Below are 19,051 nucleotides of genomic sequence, written 5' to 3'. Positions count from 1 at the left end.
TAATTACCTTTCTTGAGTAATTTAATTCAGGTGTTTACTTTAAAACAAATGCATCACAATACGAATAAATCTCGGCTCATGTCATTGTTGGTTATTTTTCAAACTTTCTTGTGGAGTAAAAGTTGCAAAGAGTGATGAGCCTGGCCACTACACACACCATGCAAGACCCAAACATGCAATTATCACAGAAATAATTTAATTCTGTGAAATGAGTTTATAATTCTCTTTGCGTTTGATTCAAAATTTTCTCATTATTGTAGATTGAAAGTTATACACCATTGAGAGAGTAAACAAAATATTGACACATTAGATAACTTTCAAATGAATTGCCAAAAATCCCTGAACATCTTGTTGGCCTACCTGTCATTCTTATTGTATCTACTCTTAAAGGTCACGTTGCCATTGAAAGAGAAAAATCATTTTAGTGAAGCCTGCCCTCTTGTTTATTTCATATGATATTCAATATGACAAAAACTGCTTCTTTTTGTTAAAAAGTTCCCCTAATAATTTTTACGCTTCTTTCTTATCAGCATCACTTGGATGAGAAACGGAAAGTCCACTAAGAAAAGAAGACCTGGCGTTAGTAAATACTTTCATCGTTCCAGAGATACCTTAACAGCCTGGGAATTTCTCCATGGCTGTTTTTGAGTTAATTAAATGAGCTCAACAGAATGACCAACTGTATTCCATTATATACTGGACAATAACAAACAAAAATTTCATTCTTGTGACAAAACATTTTTTTTTTGAAATGAAAGGTCATATTCTAAAACTGCAATTTTGCCGTCTCCTTGAATATCCATCAAATTGATCAAATACTTCCTATGAACATCTGATAAGTTTCTATGTAGAGAGACATTATATACATGCATAATCAGAAAGGGAAAAAAAAGGAAAATATTGCAGTCAACAAAATTTATTAATGTCAATTCTCCTTTCTGAAAATGAATTACAAAATGTTCACTTTTTGACAACATTAAGCCATTTATAAAATTCTCTAAAAAATAGAAAAATATATTTCCGTAGTAACTTTTGTGATGAAATAGACACAAATTATCTTCTGACAACATATCATACTTCAGTTCACTTTAAGTCTTTCAACAGCATATGTTAACGGCAGAGTTCTGGAAATATAAAAAACTATAAAAAGTATATAAAAAAGGAAGAAAGCTTAAAAAGAGAAAGGTAAACAGACACAACAACAAAAATATATATATTTATGAAAAATGAAACAGTTTTAAGTGGTAGAATATAATTTCAAAGTCCAAAACCATCCTCATGACCCTGTTACAAAAATCAGATGAAAACCTCTTCAATTCAGCCTCTTTTTACTGTTTAATTATTTTTTGTTTCCTTTCTTCCTTTTTCAAAAAATGACAAAGAAAATGTAATAAGTGTGACAAAATGTACTTTTTTTTGTAATAGAAAAATACAAACTCTAGAAGAATATCGTGCTACACTGATATCCTTGGCCTTATGTCCCTTAATTGTTTCTATGAAACCACCTGTCAATGTTTTTTTTTTTTATCTAAGATGGTTATTCATAAATCAATTTTGTCTGTTGAAATGAAGAATAAAAAAGAGAGAGTTAGTATTCCTATCTAGAAAGATAACTTATTAGAATGCAATGGTTCACATGTGAACACAGGTCACATATATATAGTTCACATGATAAGTTAGTTGTCTGCAAGAAAACAGCTTTTTTGTAGTTCCACCAGGGGTGGCTTGTGTTTTCTCGTTTTGGGGATAGGAGAGGCAAGGGGAAAGGAATACAGAAATGGTGTTGAGAACATTTAAATTTTTGTCATACATCTTCTATAAAATTCTGAACTTTAAATATTATGAATTTACTGCAAATTGTTATTGATAACTGTGTTGAATTTTCTACAGAAAGACTTTTCTGATGATTCTGATAACATTCACCGTTGATTTTGCTGGGGTAATTTTTTTGCTTTTACTCAACCCACACTTGGACAACATTTTCTTACACAAAGCCTGAACTGGTTTTATTGAGCAAAAAAGAAATCTCTTCAATATTTCAGCAGTTAAAGAGGTTCCCCCTTACAAGATTAAGATTTGAAATACATTTGGCAAAATTCATGGTAAAAAAACGGAGATCTCATACCAAAAAGGTTAAAGAATAACAGTAATTGTAAGCACAACAGAAATAAGTTGAGAAAGATGATGTATATGTGACCCTGTACCTCCTAATATGGGGGACTGTTATGCAAATCGGCACAATGACCCAAATATCTCACACCCTCAGGGTAACACTTCCAGTAATCGTTGGTATCCAGACGCCATTTATACAGCGTCTTCTGCATTTCTTGAAAGACGCTGGCAAATTTCTCATCGTAAGCCAAGTTGGTCAGTTCTAGAGGATCGTTAACCTGATCATATAACTCAAATTCATCCCTGTAGTAGTACTGCTCCAGAGTCTTGAACCACTTTGTAGGTTCCTTAGACAAGGTCCTGTTCAAGATATCCTTGAATGTTGGGTTGTCATAAAGATCGGTCGCTATGGGATACGGAGCATAGTAGTTAAGATTGTGGAGTAGACGATACTGCTTGTTTCTTATCACCCTCATAGGATAGTACATGTAAACCTCGTGGAAGTTGTGACTGGAGAACACTTGATCAAATCCAGTGGCTGGCTCAGCATGGGTTACGGGCAGCAGAGATTTTCCTGTTAGGGTAACTGTCACTCCTTGCAATTTGTAGGTAGGAAATGGTACTACCAGCCAGTCGAGCACGGTTGGAAGAATATCTGTGGTACTGGCAAAAGCATCGCTGACCTGACCCCAGCGAGACCTATCGACGGGTGATGACACCAAGTAGGGCTCCCCCATTCCGGACTCATACAAGTTGGTCTTGGCATTGGGGAATGGTATGCCATTATCAGCAGTGTACATGATGAGAGTGTTGTCAAGGTAACCATGACTCTCTAATTCATCTAATAGCATGCCAATACCTAAGTAAAGAAGGAATGATTATTCATTTATGGTAATTAGCTAACACAATGCATTTAATGCTGAACATTACTATTTTAGATTTGATTAGCAACCGATCAGAAAAGATATCAAACAGTCTCCATCAAGGACCCGAACTGTGCCGGCCCCTTCACAGCCACTCTGAGGTAGCTGTCACAAGCTCTGACCACAAGACTATATAAACAAAGTAGTTATGCCCCAAAATATCATTGCTCTGATGGGGCTTAATTTTATAACCTTTTTTTCAGCAGTAGAGCCACAGCAAATTTGTTTACTTAAATTATAAGGGTTATGAGGGTTCTCCATTGATGATATAATGATAATTAGGGACTGTCCGTTTTTTTATTGAAAAAGCTCGGTTCTTGATACTGTAAACATGTCATAAAACAACTGCATATGTTTCTGTACACAATGATTGGTGAATGACCAGCCTTGCACTTACCTGCATCCAAACGGCTCATGACAGTGTATTGGTTCGCGATGTCACCACGGGTAGCAGGTGTGTCAGGGAGGAAAGGGGGAACGATGACTTCAGCTGGGTCATAGTATTGTGGTTTCCAATCTGGAATGACGCCATATTCTGGTTGACCGTTACCAAACTTCTCGCAGAAGTCGCCAAATTTATTCTCTGGACAGCGGTGGCAATCGTTGAAACCGATGTACAGAAGGAAAGGCCTGTGAAAAACCAATGATTGTTTTTGTGTTGGGCTTTGCCATGTTGGTATCCCACCAGAAGAAGAAATAGGGTCATACCAATTTTTTTACACTAGAACAGTATATCCCGATTTCATCCATTACAACTAGCAATTTTATTACCAAATTTGTTAGTTATACCTGGACAGCAGGGACCATTCAGGGAATTGTGCAGTGCGCGAGTGTATTAGAAAACCACATAGTACTGTAAGTATGAAATCTTTACAAGGTTCACTTTCTTGAGATCCTGTGTTTACAAGGTTCCCATTTTTCACCTCTAAAATCCTCAAATGACTATCAACCTCCACTAAAACAATAGGCTTCATCCACTTAATATGGGGAATATACATAATATATGATATGGATTCACATTAATTTCTTCTGATATCATGATAAAAAAATTAAAAAATCACATTTTTACTTCTGTTAACCTCAAATAATCTTTTACCTCCCACAGGAAAACAATGCACTTCATCTACTTAATACGGGAAACCCAATATGCCATACATAAAAAGTATTTTCCTTGAAACAAATATGTTTATTAAATAATTCTCATTCTGACCTCTACTGACTTTAAACTGATCTCTGACCTCCAGCAAAAACAATAGGCTGAGATTTATCCAAGTTTCCTTTCTTGAGATGTTAAGTCTACAACTGAGGCAACATACACCAACACACATACAAACACACAGACACACATCCCACCACGTATGTAACAGTAACAATTTACATCAAAATCATAAAGAATCTCACAGATGACTCTAGCTATGAAGAGACTCATCCACATAGGCAGTCTATTGTTGATCAAATGCCAAGCAAGATATTCAGTGGCGGAGCTAGGGGTATTGGTCAGGAGGGGCGAGAATGGTCTGTAGGGGCGCTATCAACACTATCTAAGCTGAGCGCCACCACAGGTTGGCGCTGAGCATACAGAAATTTTTTGAGTAAATATACTCCCTAGATCACTGGAAATGACCCTTTCCAGGCCTTGCTAATTTGCAGATAAACGAACAATAAATAGGTGTCATCGCCATTTTGTCAGAAAATTACACCAACAAAATGTGACAAATATCAATTGGTATTTGAGAGCGCAATAAAAAAGTCAATAATCGCGAATAAGTAAAAAGTGGTAAAAAGCTGAAAAGGGCACCAGCAGTCCATTTGAGTCCGTCAGGGGGGGCATCCGCCCCCCTGACTGTATGGACGCTCCGCCACTGAAGATATTAGGTGAGCTTTTAATTGTAAATACAAAGATAAGACTTACATGGAAGCATTTGTAGCAAAGAATTCTCTCACAAGTAACTTCATGTTTGTGATGTTCCTGGCTACTTGAAGCATAGGATGGTTAAATTCTGTTCTTTCATAGTCATACTTGTAAACATCTGCTGGACCAACATGTTTCTTGCCGATGATACCTATCATGAGATTAAAAGATCTGTTACAGGTTTTCATACACATCATATTTATTTTTATCTCATTTGACTTAATCCCACAGTACCTTCTGTTGCACATACTGAAGATATCAGGGACACAAATATATACTTCTGGATAGGGGGGGGGGGAGGGGGGTTGATCCCCCAGAATAAAAACAAGCCCTACCCTACCCTTTCCTCTCCTTACCTCACTGGCAGACAGACAATTTCCAACAGTCCTAGTGTACAATAGTACAATAAATAAATCAGATAAATAATTGAAATCATTAAAATCAACGAATGCATGAATGCACGCACGCATGCACGAACGAAAAAAATCAGAAAAATGCAAAATGTAGTATCCTTTTTGCATCTTAAGCATCCTCCACTTCACCACAATTTGCTCAAAAGGAGAGGCCACCACTACCCTTAGACCTCTCCACTGGAATGCATAATATCTTGCCAGTGTAACCAGAAAGCCAGTTGGCCTATTGATTCCTTTCCATATTTTGAATAAGAACATGCAACAGTAAAACTAATTTTAAAGTTTTAAAGCATTTAAAGTGTTGTCCATTACTGACTTGAAGTGATCAGCAAGGTTCTTGTATAAATGCAGATTTATCTATCAAGTAAGCACTGAATTTCGATAACCAGGGGAAATCTACACACCAAGTATGAACTGAAACCATGCTGCACTTTTAATTTTCATGTTTTCAGATTGTTGCCTCTGTTTACCTCTATAATGACATTGATCTTTGCCAATTTCAATAGGGTTCTTGTACTCACCAAGCAGGATCTATGAAGTTCAACCAAGATTCAGTCTTTGAATTTGGTTTTCAGTCTTTGAGCTATGTGGCCCTCAAATGAGCTTTCACCTCCACAGCTTACAATACAAAGTTCCTATACTAACCATGGGGGAATCAACATACCAATTGACTAAAAAACTTCTTCCAAGATGTACAAGTTGAGTTTTATGTTTACAGGGCTTTAAAACTTTGACTTCGTTTTAAAACTTTGACTGAGGACCTCAAATGACCTTTGCCTGCTACCAATTTCGATTATGTTCTTCCACTCACCGAGCAGGCTCTAAATACCAAGTATGAAGTTCAATCAGGATGTACTATTTGACTCATAGTGTGTTTACAAGCAGTGTTTACAAGTTTTACATATAGTGTTTACAAGCAGGTGTCATCTACACAAACACACACATGCGGTGGTTGTGCCCCTTGAAAATGTAGTAAAAACCTACTCAAACAAGAACATAATAATTTTATTCCTATTCCACGATGTTCAAGCTTATAAATTATTGGTGCTTAACAAGAATTAGATATAATGTCAGCTGAGGCAAAAATATGAACATTGAAATGTCCCCAATGTCTCAACTTCACAAGAAAGAAAACAAGTCCATTGACTACATTATTTTATTAGATTATGTTTTTGTTTAATAAGAAGTTCATACAGTTAGATTCACAGATCTATCAGTAGCCCAGATATAACATATTGCACTTAATTAAACTCCAACAATTTTGATTTTATTCAAATTTTGAAAAAAAATTCACACAGACTTTTATGCACAGTTACAGAAATATATGTTCAAGTTTAGGTTACCAAATCATGGTTGATCTATTAGGACGACTATACATGTTATTATCAGACAAATGTCTGTGTAATACCTACCCGTTTTGAATCCGTGAGGCTTGAGAATCACTGGCAAGGACTGTACTCCACTGAATGCATTAAAGTGATGTACCCCTCCATTGAGACCATAAATGCCATTCTGATGGCTCGGCAAACCAGACATGATGGCCGAACGACTCGGTGAGCAGCTACTGACCGAGGTGTAGCCATGCTTTAAAGTTACACTCCTTTGAGCTAACCTTTCAAGATTTGGTGTTCTACAAACCGTATTATTGTAGATTGAAGTTTCAAACCCAACATCATCACCTACAAGAAGAGAAATGGGGGGAAAGAGGAAAGCAGACTTTTGAAAAAGTGAATTGTAATGACACTCTTGAAGTTTCCACCAGAATCAAATCTCTAGTACTACATGTCTTGCTCAGGAGCAATGGCACACAAACTTAGTGGACATAATTAGAAACAGATTTGGAAACATTTGGAAATTTTTAACTTCATTCATAAGGTTGAATAGAGTCATTAGATTATTCTTATTTTTTATTTCCTTCGAGTGTACCATACTCGCAAAAAAGTCATTTAAGCACATGAATTTACAAAGTATAGTTCTGGATATGTGAAAAACTGTATTGATAACAGAGAAATTTGGCATAAAATAAAAACAGGCATAAATTTCAAAATTTATAGGTAACACGTAGTGTTCATAAACAACTTATTAATCATTTGAGAAAAAGAAAGACAAATTTTCACAGACTATACACAGGGATACAACCAATGGGTTAATTGGAGTTAAAGCCATGCATATGCAGGCTTCATCCATGCATCCATGCATGAAGTGGTCATTTCATTGTTTCCTGACCAGCATAAAACTGAGGCACTGGATATAGTGTTACGATTTTTGCATGGTGTTGTCCCTTATAATTGTTCGTGGCTAATAGCTTTGTAAGCAATTTGTATTTTATAGGCCTAGCCTAGACGTACGTGTACCTTGAGCTACTCCTACACTGCAGTTGCGCATCCTGAGTACAGGACAGACTAGAAGTGGGTGTGTATAGGGGATGAAATAATCATAGACCGGGCCTAGCCTGTATCTCCAATATTGAATTATAACATTACCTATAATAACCAATACATTCTTCTGCGTATTTTGGCCATTTATCAGGCTACTAATCACAAACAATTGCAATACAAGCAGGGCAACTCGTTCCGTGGTGGCCATCATCTCTAACTGTAACCAGTTAGGAAACACTAATGGTTAGCCACTACTGAGGTTTTCGGGTTTGATAAGAAGAAATTACAATTGGGTAACGGTCTGGGAAACCGCCAAGAAGAATATTTAGGCTGACTTGTAGTGTGTACGGAATCGGGATACAACGCACAAAAACTTGGTACTGTATTGAAATCAAAATCGATCATGTGAGTTGGTCACTTGTAAACAGACGGATGCCTAGACACGACGTAATTAAAATTGCTTGGAATATTATTTTCATTTACGGTTAACTTAACTTAGGAGCAAAATGATATCTTATATACTAATTCAGCGTATTAACTACTAATTTATTATTAATAAATGCAAAGTAAACCAAATTTACAGTTTTTGACAGGTTGGCCAGTCTAATAAAACATTTGTTTAAAATCATATGTGAGAAAATAACTCCTTGGCCACCGTAGAACAATAAACTCCGCTATATGGGAAATACCCTAACGTTGTTTTTCATTGACGTATACTTGATATATGCATGTTGAATTGTACCATCACATTAGCAGCACTAACAGTAAAAGGCGTAACATTAAGTTGCCTCAAAGGCCACTCAGTTAACTTTTGAATCATAAAACAATGATGACTCAGATAACTCGATTGATTGTTTTCTATGTTGCATTTCTTGCAGCCATTACTCATGTCAGAGGTTCGATGAAAAATGTGCTGGTTATTTTAGGTAGGCGATTTTTCCTAGATAGCCTAGCTAAGTTAGGCCTAACTTATAGACTAGTCGGCCTAGCATAACGATATGCTATGATACGTACGTTATTGAAATGTTCATATCTGCTTTCAAAGCGTTTCAGTGAGACTTGTTTTTTGTTTCATGTCACTTTGGCAATGTAGGCTAGGTCCCCTGAGCAGATTTATACATTTTGTGGATAACTTTTTTTATAGAGTCTTTGAAGCGCTACGACTTGCTTACTTGCATTCAGTTTTCGTAAATCTACAGGTTTAGGGCACAAATTAGTCTCAGTTTCTTTTGCTTGAGACACCTCCCGGAGAGGGAGACGGTTCATGGGGGAGGTAATTGGCACGTCTCTTTATGTGTCTTAATTGTCCTACAATTATTTTATTTTATAAGTATATACATTCAATACACCACGCATTCCTTCATTGTCTCCTCTTTTATCATCTTTAGCTGACGATGTTGGTTTTGAAAGTTCTGTCTACAACAATACAGTTTGTAAAACACCAAATCTGGAGAGATTAGCAAAGCGTAGTGTAACTTTTACACATGGCTACACTTCAGTAAGCAGTTGTTCGCCTAGTCGTTCTGCAATCCTGACAGGTTTACCAAGTCACCAGAATGGACTTTATGGTCTCCATGGAGGACAACAAAACTTTAATGCTTTTGATGGTGCAAAGTCATTGCCTGTGATACTGAAGTCCCATGGGATAAAAACTGGTAAGCTTTGCCACAAAAGTAGTGGGGCTTAACCTGTAGATGCATGTGGATGTGTCTCCAAGCAAGAAGTGCAGGGTCAGGCAAGGAGATAAATGGGAATATGTTAAGCTTAGTGGAAATTAGAAAGATCTAACTTCAACTTTTAACTTTTCTTTAGAACAGAATTTCATCTAAATAATATATTATGTAGGTACATGCCCAGTGATGAGTACATTGTATTTGAATCCTATTCCATGAATATTAAAATATGAGCAGGCTTAATCTAAAAGTTGGTGCATATTGGTATGACGATGGTGGTACATTAATGAGCATATTTTTATGATGTCTCCAACTTTATGTCATTAATATTCATCACATTGCAAGAAATGGCTTTTAAACACAAGACAAAGAACCAAATATTCCATGGTTTTCATCCTTGGCATATTAGGCTTGTCACAGTACATTCATACAATTTTTTGTGTGCATATCATGAATATTAAACAGTGAACATAAAATTCTTCATCAGATATCCCTGATATAGTATGTCTTATTAGCTTTATGCATGTACTTGGATAAAACAATGTAAGTATATAGATACACGCTTATAAGATCATAAAATTTGACTTCAATGATATTCACGAATGTATCTGTGTTTATATTACAGTATGTCACTAATTAGACTTTGTCAACATGATTCCTGATACCTTCCTTTTATGTTGCCCTATTTATAGTCAATAGATAGTCCATCTTCATTTTGGTCTGCTCAAGTTCATAAATATTAACATGTATGGCTTACCACACTATGATTATGTTTGGGCATCGGAGCCACTTAACGTTTTCTGGCTGTTTTTTGCTAAATTGAATTTGATCAGAAAGTCTCTGTGGTATGGTTTACCACAGTATAAAGGAATGTTTTGGGGTTTATCAGTTCAAATAGGTTACATTCAATCAACCATATCTTGAGCCTGACTGTGGAATATTTTGCTCTTCCATGAAAATCACACATTGTCTGCCAACATAATATTCCTGTAAAACCATTTTTAAGTTTTTAAGGAGTTAGAGTCACTCCAAGATTAATGTATGTCGCCCAGTTACAGAGTTGTTGACAATTCATAATCATGGACTTTAAATATGAATCTAAGAGACTGACTTCGGTCAGCTTGCGGTTTTAATAAGCCAATGATGGCTTCTTCGCGAGTTCCTGCTTGCAGGAGGATCTAAAATACATACATACATACATACATAAACACTGTGATTGTGCTATATCTTGATTTATCAGGTATAATTGGAAAGAAGCATGTCGGCTCTGCGGATGTCTTCAAGTTTGACTTTGAGCAGACAGAGAATAATCATCCATGGATACAGATTGGCAGAAATATAACATTGATGAAAAGTTATGTCAAACAGTTCCTGGCTATGAACTCATCACAGTGAGTCATTTGAAAAAGCATTGAAATTTCCCTGTTTTTATTTGTAAAGAAAGTTTGTACATGACCTCATTAAATCTTTTACTCACCCATATCGTAAAGTTGCTGAAGCCTTAACATACATGCATCAAACATAAAAAGCAACATTTATTTACCAAGATTGTGCAAAGCAATATTTCATCAGATGTATGAAAGATTGAATTTAACAATTTTTATGCATGAAAAATTAAGTTGGCTTCTAACTGGTAACGCTAACAAAGTTAAACAGATGAATAAAAATTGTCACCAAATCATAGGCCTTAAATATTACATAACACTATTCTTGGTTGAAGTCTGGATCTAGTCAATACTGTATGTTGTTTATACTTTGGAAATGTTCTCATTGTCTTCCATACAATTTATCTACAGTAATCATGGTTTGCAATTACTGTTAGATAATAACATATTCTAATGGGATAGAAGCAAATTTTGTGTAATTTTCAGGGATTAATTTGTGTTCAAATTTGTGTAGCAGTTTTAAAGGCTCCTAATTTTGTCTCTTATAAAATACTGTTCCTAAGTACAAAACCTACTATACTGTACATCTTTACACCTGTGAAGCAACTTTACCAGTTTGCATAGCCGTTGCTGTATGTGATGTCAGATATTAATCTTTTTTACAGACCATTTTTACTATACATTGGATTTCTTGATTGTCATCGATGTCCAGAGAGCGAATTTGGAGACTTCTGTGAGAAATTTGGTAACGGTCAACCAAAGTATGGCGTCATACCGGATTGGAAACCTGTATATTATGACCCTGATGATGTCATCGTTCCTCCCTTTTTACCAGACACACCAGTCAGTCGTGGAGACATTGCTAACCAGTACACTGCCATGAGTCGTTTAGATGCAGGTAATGTAGGACAACAGCCAGGCTGGGGCAGGGGGGGGGGGTAAAGCCCCTATGCAGGAGAGTGAATATATTGTCCCTTTCCCACCCCTTTTTGTGTCACCATCACGTGAACCAGAAACTTCTCACATAACATGGTACTAATATTGCGACCTTTAATAGCTTATGCCTCTTTGTACATAGTTGATTCTTCCTCCTTCCCCTTGCCCCCCCCCCCTCCCCCAACCTTCATTCAACACTAGACTGCCTGGCTATTGGCCTGACTATAGTCTAAGAATCTTCCAATTATATACAGGTATCATAGTATGGAAGTAAATTTTGTGTACTTTCCCATTACCAGTGTCTAGATAGCTAGGACCCGCCTTTCCCCAGGTGAAAATGAGTTCATTATACAAAAACTCAGGTGTGAAATGATCTTTCGTTTCTTCCAGTCACACGCTGATGGCTACTTCCCTCTGTAATCACAGGTTGGATGGTTAATGTGGCAATTATCTTTAATAATGTGTGTGGTATTATATATGTACTCACACCTATCCAGGGACCTCTGTTATTGTATGCAATGCTGACTAGGGTGCTTAATTATCTGCTTGAGTAACAAAAAGCTTCTGTCAATGTAAGATGCCTGAGTAAGGTTCAGTCTAAAGTCATGATCAAAATCACAAAATCTAATACAGATGCTAACTCTAGATGTCAAATTTACTAATATGTGCACTCACTTTATATCCAGTCCAGTGCTGGATCTAGTGCGGTGCCATGGTGGCTACGGCCTCAGGCTCCCCACATTGAGGGGTCCCCCATTTACTTGTATAATCACCAGAATCTGTTCTTGTGGAATCCTTTCAATAAGCAGTATAGAGTGTTGTTTAATATTTGTCTTAGGTTATGATTTTTGTGGAAAACTATGTTTTCATTTTCTAATTTCTTTTTTTTGATCTACATAAATTAAATTGTTTAACAATTTGTTATTATTTTCAAAATTTTACAGGAGTTGGTATGCTCTTAGATGAGTTGGCAAGCCATGGTTACCTTGACAACACACTTATCATCCATACCTCTGATAATGGTATTCCGTTCCCTAATGCTAAGACCAACCTATACGAGCCAGGAATGGGGGAACCTTTCTTAATCTCTTCACCAGAAGACACATCTCGGTGGGGTCAGGTCAGTGAAGCTTTCGTCAGCACCACAGATATTCTTCCAACAGTCTTGGACTGGTTCAATGTTCCTTTCCCAAAGTATGAACTGAACTACCAAACCGTTACGCTGACCGGGGAATCCCTTCTCCCGGTAACCCATGAAGAACCTGTTTCTGGATTTGATCATGTGTTTTCCAGTCACAACTTCCACGAAATATCCATGTACTATCCCATGCGGGTCTTGCGAAACAGACGTTATCGTCTGCTTCATAACCTCAACTATCTAGGGCCGTATCCCCTAGCGACCGATCTCTATGACAACCCAACATTCAAGGATATCTTGAACAGGACTTTGTCTAAGCAACCTACCAAGTGGTTCAAGACTCTGGAGCAGTACTACTACAGGGATGAATTTGAGTTATATGATCAGGTTAACGATCCTCTAGAACTGACCAACTTGGCTCGAAATAAGGAATATGCCAGCGTCTTTCAAGAAATGAATAATACGCTGTATAAATGGCGATTGGATACCAACGATTACTGGTACTGTTATCCAGAAGGTGTTAGGTACCTTGGTTCATGTGCAAATGTACACAATGCTCCACCTTATTAGTACCAGATGGGGTGGTGGGGGGAGGAGTGGGGCACAAACTTTGAGGTACAATGGGAAAGATGGATCCTCTGCACATTCTGCACCACACATTCCAGTATTTGAATGCAGTTTTCAACAAGAAAGACACTTCTTAATGACAAGTTTTTTGGGGGTATTTTTTGCAACAAAAGGGTGATCTTTAGTTACAGTTTTCTTAATTTCTTAACAAAAGGGCACTTATTAAATGACATTAAGGGCATAACATTTCTACAAATATGGAGAAAGTTTTTTTTTCCAGTAACAAAGACATTGGGCAATCCTTACTTATGAAAGGCACCTTTGAGGTTTTTCACAAACCTGGGGTTGGTGGAGGGGTGGGAAGGTAACTTTATTTTTCCACAATTAAATGACACAGTGGTTGTAAGCAGTCATGGCTTGAGTCACTAATCTTAAAACCCAAAGGAAAAGTCAGATAAGTTTGTTGAAGTTTGTTCTCTGCATCTATAGATAATATTCAATTCAAATCTGGAAAATCACTGATGTTGTCTCGACTGTCAACTCAAGTAAAACTTTTTTTAAATTCTGGAGTATGGCATCACAGTATTCATTAAAGTTTCAACAATGTAACCATTTGTTTGTTTAACATATTTGATAGTAATAAATAGTGCTATATTAAGTCTTCCAATTTTTTCTAGATTTATTTTCTCTGTATTTTATTCTTAATCCTGGTATCCTTCTGTTATGTCTTAAGAATGTAAAAGAATGCACAACTCTTGCTCATTGGTTTGGTAGCCAAGAGGCTTTTATTCAAGGTGGTACTGAACTTATAAGATTCACCATAAATGGTAAGCATATAACACTGTGAAGCTCATGTTTGTGTAAATATTTTGAGCTACAGTACGTCTTTCACAAACAAGCATGCTATTATGAGTCCACCACTTTATACAAACTACCTTTATAAAACTTTATATAATTTTCATTTCATTTCATTTATTTTTCCATTTTCTCACAATGTTTTTATAATAATATGACTGTGAAGACAATACCATGCAAAGAAAATAATAAGTAGTAATTCAAATAAAAGAAAAATAATGGAAATTACGGAGAGAAAATGGTGGAAGGGCTTGGAAGCCGTAGCTTGTACAAGAAGCCCACCAAAAATAAAGGTAACAAGTATAAAGTATATGGGCATAATAATAAAGACCCTAACAAAGAAGACCTATACACCCCCCCCACCCCTAAAATAAACAAAAAGGCATTTTGATAATGTGGGAAATACTTAAAGTCAGAGACAAATGTAGATCTAAAGATGTCGATACTTGGATAAAAGATGATTTTTCAACTTGAATGAAAATGAATTAAGGTACTTAATATTTCTTAATGTATGACTTAGGCTATTCCAAAAATTAACACCATAACAGACGATGGAACGTTTAAAGACATCGGTATTTATGGGCAATGAAAATAAATTTCCAGAGGATCTGGTGTGGTAGTTATGTATATTATAATTGAAATGAAAGTAATTATTAAAATTGACTGGTAATTTATTATTAATAGACTTAAAAATAAAAACTGCACAGTGGTATCTATGTAAATCAAAAATATCTAGTAAGTTCAGTGAGCTGAATAGTGGTGGGGTATGTGCTAAGAAATCAGACTGTGTAATAACACGGACAGCCTTCTTTTGTAATAAAAGCAATTGCTTTAGGTAGGTAGAATATGCATTACCCCAAACAATATTACAATAATTAAGATGAGGTAGTATGAGAGTATTATACAAGTTCTTGAGAATATACATTGGAACAAAGTCTTTGATTTTATAAAGGACTCCAACAGTTTTTGAGATGGTAGTTTTAATCTTGGAGATGTGGGAAGACCACTTTAGAGCAGGATCAATAAATAAACCTAGGAATTTTATAACCTCAACACGCTTTAACTGTGAGTTGCCAATACATATATCTATGTTCTTGATTTTTTTGTGGTTTGGGTGAAAAATCATAAAGTGGGTTTTGTTAATATTCAAAGATAATTTATTTACTTGACACCAAGTAGAGACTTTAGCTAATTCAAAATTTATAGTAGATGCAGCATGATTTATATCTTTGTGTTTATATAGTATACTGGTGTCATCTGCGAAAAGTGTAAAATACAAGGTGTTTGAACAATTTATAATATCATTTATATACAAGGAGAAAAGCAGTGGACCTAAAATTGACCCTTGTGGTACTCCACATGTAATTTTACTGAAATTAGAATAATGATTATCAATATGAACACATTGGCGTCTATCGGATAGATAATTAACAAACCAGTTAAATGCAACCCCTCTTATACCATAACGATACAATTTGTTGAAGAGAATTCCATGATTGACAGTATCAAAGGCTTTAGAAAAATCTAAAAATACACCCAAAGAATATTCCTTATTGTTAAAGCCGTTAATGATATATTGAGAAACATCCAAAGCTGCCATATCTGTAGAACGCCCCTTACGAAATCCAAATTGTCTATCAGTAATAATGTTGTTCTTGTCTAAAAAATGTACAGTACGGTTATATATTATACGTTCTAAGAGTTTAGATAAAGATGAAAGAACTGAGATGGGCCTGTAATTGTTAATAGATAGCTTATCACCACTTTTGAAAATTGGAGTAACTTTAGCTTCTTTAGTACGAGTTGGAACAACACCTGTAGATATTGATAAATTAAAAATATATGTAAGAGGGGCAGCTATAATAAAACGATTTTCTTGGAGAAACTGAACAGAAATATTATCAAGACCGCAAGAGCCTTTTTTCAATTGCATTATTAAATTGATAATTTCAGAGGAGTTGGTTGGTGAGAGAAATAGAGATGATGGGGTACTATCAGTAAGAAAATCTGTAAATTTTGAGTGACAAGTGGGAATAGAACTTGCAAGGTTGTTACCTATATTAGCAAAAAAGTCATTAAATTTCTCGGCCATGTCAAATTTATTTGTAATTAACAAATCATTATCTTTAATTTTATCAATTGGAGTATTGATTGAAGTACGACCAAGAATTTTATTAATCGTATACCATGTTTTCTTTAAATTATTTTTATTGTCTTTGAAACAGTTTTCATAATGCATCTTCTTGGCTAATCTGATAATTTTTGTCAGTTTATTTTTATAAAGAGTATATTTACATTTATTGGTACTGGAAGGATTAAGAAGGTACTTTTTATATAATTTATTCTTTTTTGAAATTGAAGTTAAAATACTTGATGTTATCCAAGGTGAGCGAATAGTATTGGATTTTCTTTTAAATTGCTTAACTACACAGTGCTTAGAAATTATATTGTTAATATTATCGACAAAAAAGTTATATGCAGTATCAACATCTCGGAGATTGTATAATAGGTTCCAATCAAAAGAAGAAAGTTCTAAATTGATATTACGTAAAGAATCTTTACTGGTCCTCTTATGGTAAAAAAAGTTATTGGAGCATGATAATGAGTGCGCCTTAAAATCCCTACAACAATAAACAGGCAAGTGGTCACTTATGTCTGATAATAGAATCCCCGAGCTTAAGTTAACAAAAGTATCATTACAAAAGATGTTGTCAATGAGTGAGGCTGATTGTGGAGTAATTCTAGTTGGTTTTGAAATAAGTGGAAAGTAAGAATGGGAATACATTAGATCTAAGAAATTGGATACATTAGAATCATGATCACTTTTTAACAAGTCAATATTAAAGTCACCACAGATATAGCAAGTCTTACTGACAACACTTAAATTAATCATTAGACTGGACAGTTCATCATTAAAATTGGATATTGGAATGTCAGGGGGCTTATAAATAACTCCTATAGAAAGAGATTTGTTGTCAAATTTTACATCAATAAATAAAGATTCAAATAATAAAGGGTTGGACATCAAATCATTACTAACAGTAAAAGATACTGAATTATGGACATAAAAACCAACACCACCACCCCGTTTAGTATCCCTGTCCCTATGCGTAAAAGTATAATCTGGGATTTGAATTAAATCAAGATTAGTATCGGAATGCAACCAGGTCTCCGTAATAGCTATAACTGTAAATTTAAATGATGAAGATGCCAAGAAATCGCGAATAGTATCATAATTACGCATTAAGCTACGGGCATTAAGGTGAATAATAGAAAAGGTGCTATGTGAAAAATTGTGTAGATTATGTAAATCACTTACATCAGAATATAAAGAGGAATCAAAATTAGATGAATAATTATCAACCTGATCATCATCTCCATTTGAGATTAAATCACACTCAGAAAAAATATGGTTCAGAAGAGTAGGATTTCCCAAAGTGGTAGAAATATCATTGGAAGTGTTCGAGTCCAAAGTGTTAATTGGATTCATTAGGTCCTAGTGTCCTCGAAAAGAAAATACAAATTACTTCTTGAACTACAAATTATTCAAGTCATTCAATCCATTTATTCGTTTCTTCAGTTCAACTCCATCTGCAGATTTTGTTAAGGCAAAAATCCGTCCATCTATGGTCCAGGCTGATGAGACACGGAGATGGTCTTTGACCTTCTGTAAGAGTGCCTTGTTTCTGGCAGTCAGGTCCTCCTGGATGCCGATGCCCGATGATTTCAGTTTGCGTCTTGCTCTTAGCACACGTGACTTTATGTTATAGTTGGTGAATTTCATTATGATTGATCTTGATCCTTTTCCGTTGGGTTTTCCAATACGATGGCTCCTATCGATGTCGGACAGTTTGAGATCAACACCAAGTTTTTCCTCGGCAAGTTTTGTAATAATTTGATCGGTATTTTCGCCTGTACTCTCTGGAATACCGAAAATGCGAATACAGTTGCGGCGAGAATATTGCTCCATTAAATCGAGTTCACATTTGTATTGATCTAAGTCACTTGTTAATTTCTCATTTTCCTTGGCTAAAGCAGCTAATTCTTTGTTGCTTTTGTCCATTTGGAATTCAAGATCCAGGATCCGACCTTCATGGAGGTCAATGACATGAGATATTTTGTCAAGGGATTCTTTAAGTGCTTCTTTATAAGAAACATTGGATATTTTATCTAGATCTGAGGTTTATGAATAAGAAACATTGATATTAAAAAAAAAAAAAAAGTTCCTCGTTTTATTTAATCTTTCAGTATTTTCGTTTTCTTTTTGTTATTTTGGCATTTTTTTTTTATTGTGGTGCAGTAACAGAGTATAAGGAGTAGGGAGAGATAATTTTTATGATGAAGTTAAGAATGACCATGCAGTACAGTGGGTTGCTATATACGAAACGATGTACTTAAGGTAATTATTCTCTCTTGTTGCTGATCTATGTTAGACTCTGAAGCATGTGGAAACTTTTAATTTGATGATGCTGAGTCTGTTGCATCCCTCTACTATAGGCTGCCTTTGTAGCTATAACTTTTAATCTATCAAGAAAAACCAACCCCAAAATGATAGTATTACAATAACTACCACACTGAACAACTTTTGAAGTACATATTTGACTTTGAAATCAATCTGTAGGTCCCTTCATGAGGTCCCTTCATGGTTCCATACAATGTGCTATTGAAAAAGTCTGAACAAATTAAATTAGGGAAAAAACTTATAGGTCATCAGTATTGCCCCCAAATATGCTAGAATGTCAGATAATGGTCACACAGG

General features: G+C 35.5%; 2 protein-coding genes across 2 annotated transcripts; one reads left to right on the top strand and one right to left on the bottom strand.

Annotated features, from left to right (window-relative positions):
* Positions 1–1,730: 1,730 nt before the first annotated feature.
* Positions 1,731–8,121, bottom strand: LOC139959519 (N-sulphoglucosamine sulphohydrolase-like). The gene is made up of 5 exons (XM_071957206.1): positions 7,844–8,121; positions 6,773–7,039; positions 4,948–5,098; positions 3,433–3,665; positions 1,731–2,971 (listed from the first exon to the last, which is right to left on the bottom strand). The coding sequence occupies exons 1-5, from the start codon at positions 7,947–7,949 to the stop codon at positions 2,208–2,210; spliced, it is 1,521 nt and encodes a 506-aa protein (XP_071813307.1). The 5' UTR covers positions 7,950–8,121; the 3' UTR covers positions 1,731–2,207.
* A 340-nt stretch (positions 8,122–8,461) lies between these two features.
* LOC139959852 (N-sulphoglucosamine sulphohydrolase-like) lies at positions 8,462–17,812 on the top strand. Its single transcript, XM_071957746.1, has 5 exons — positions 8,462–8,664; positions 9,127–9,393; positions 10,652–10,802; positions 11,462–11,694; positions 12,677–17,812. The coding sequence occupies exons 1-5, from the start codon at positions 8,565–8,567 to the stop codon at positions 13,438–13,440; spliced, it is 1,515 nt and encodes a 504-aa protein (XP_071813847.1). The 5' UTR covers positions 8,462–8,564; the 3' UTR covers positions 13,441–17,812.
* The last annotated feature ends 1,239 nt before the right edge of the window (positions 17,813–19,051 follow it).

Source organism: Apostichopus japonicus, chromosome 19, assembly GCF_037975245.1.
Source record: "Apostichopus japonicus isolate 1M-3 chromosome 19, ASM3797524v1, whole genome shotgun sequence".
NCBI classification, from domain to species: Eukaryota; Metazoa; Echinodermata; class Holothuroidea; order Aspidochirotida; family Stichopodidae; genus Apostichopus; species Apostichopus japonicus.
Note: the sequence above shows the minus strand (reverse complement) of the source record. Positions and strands in the feature narration are given on the sequence as shown.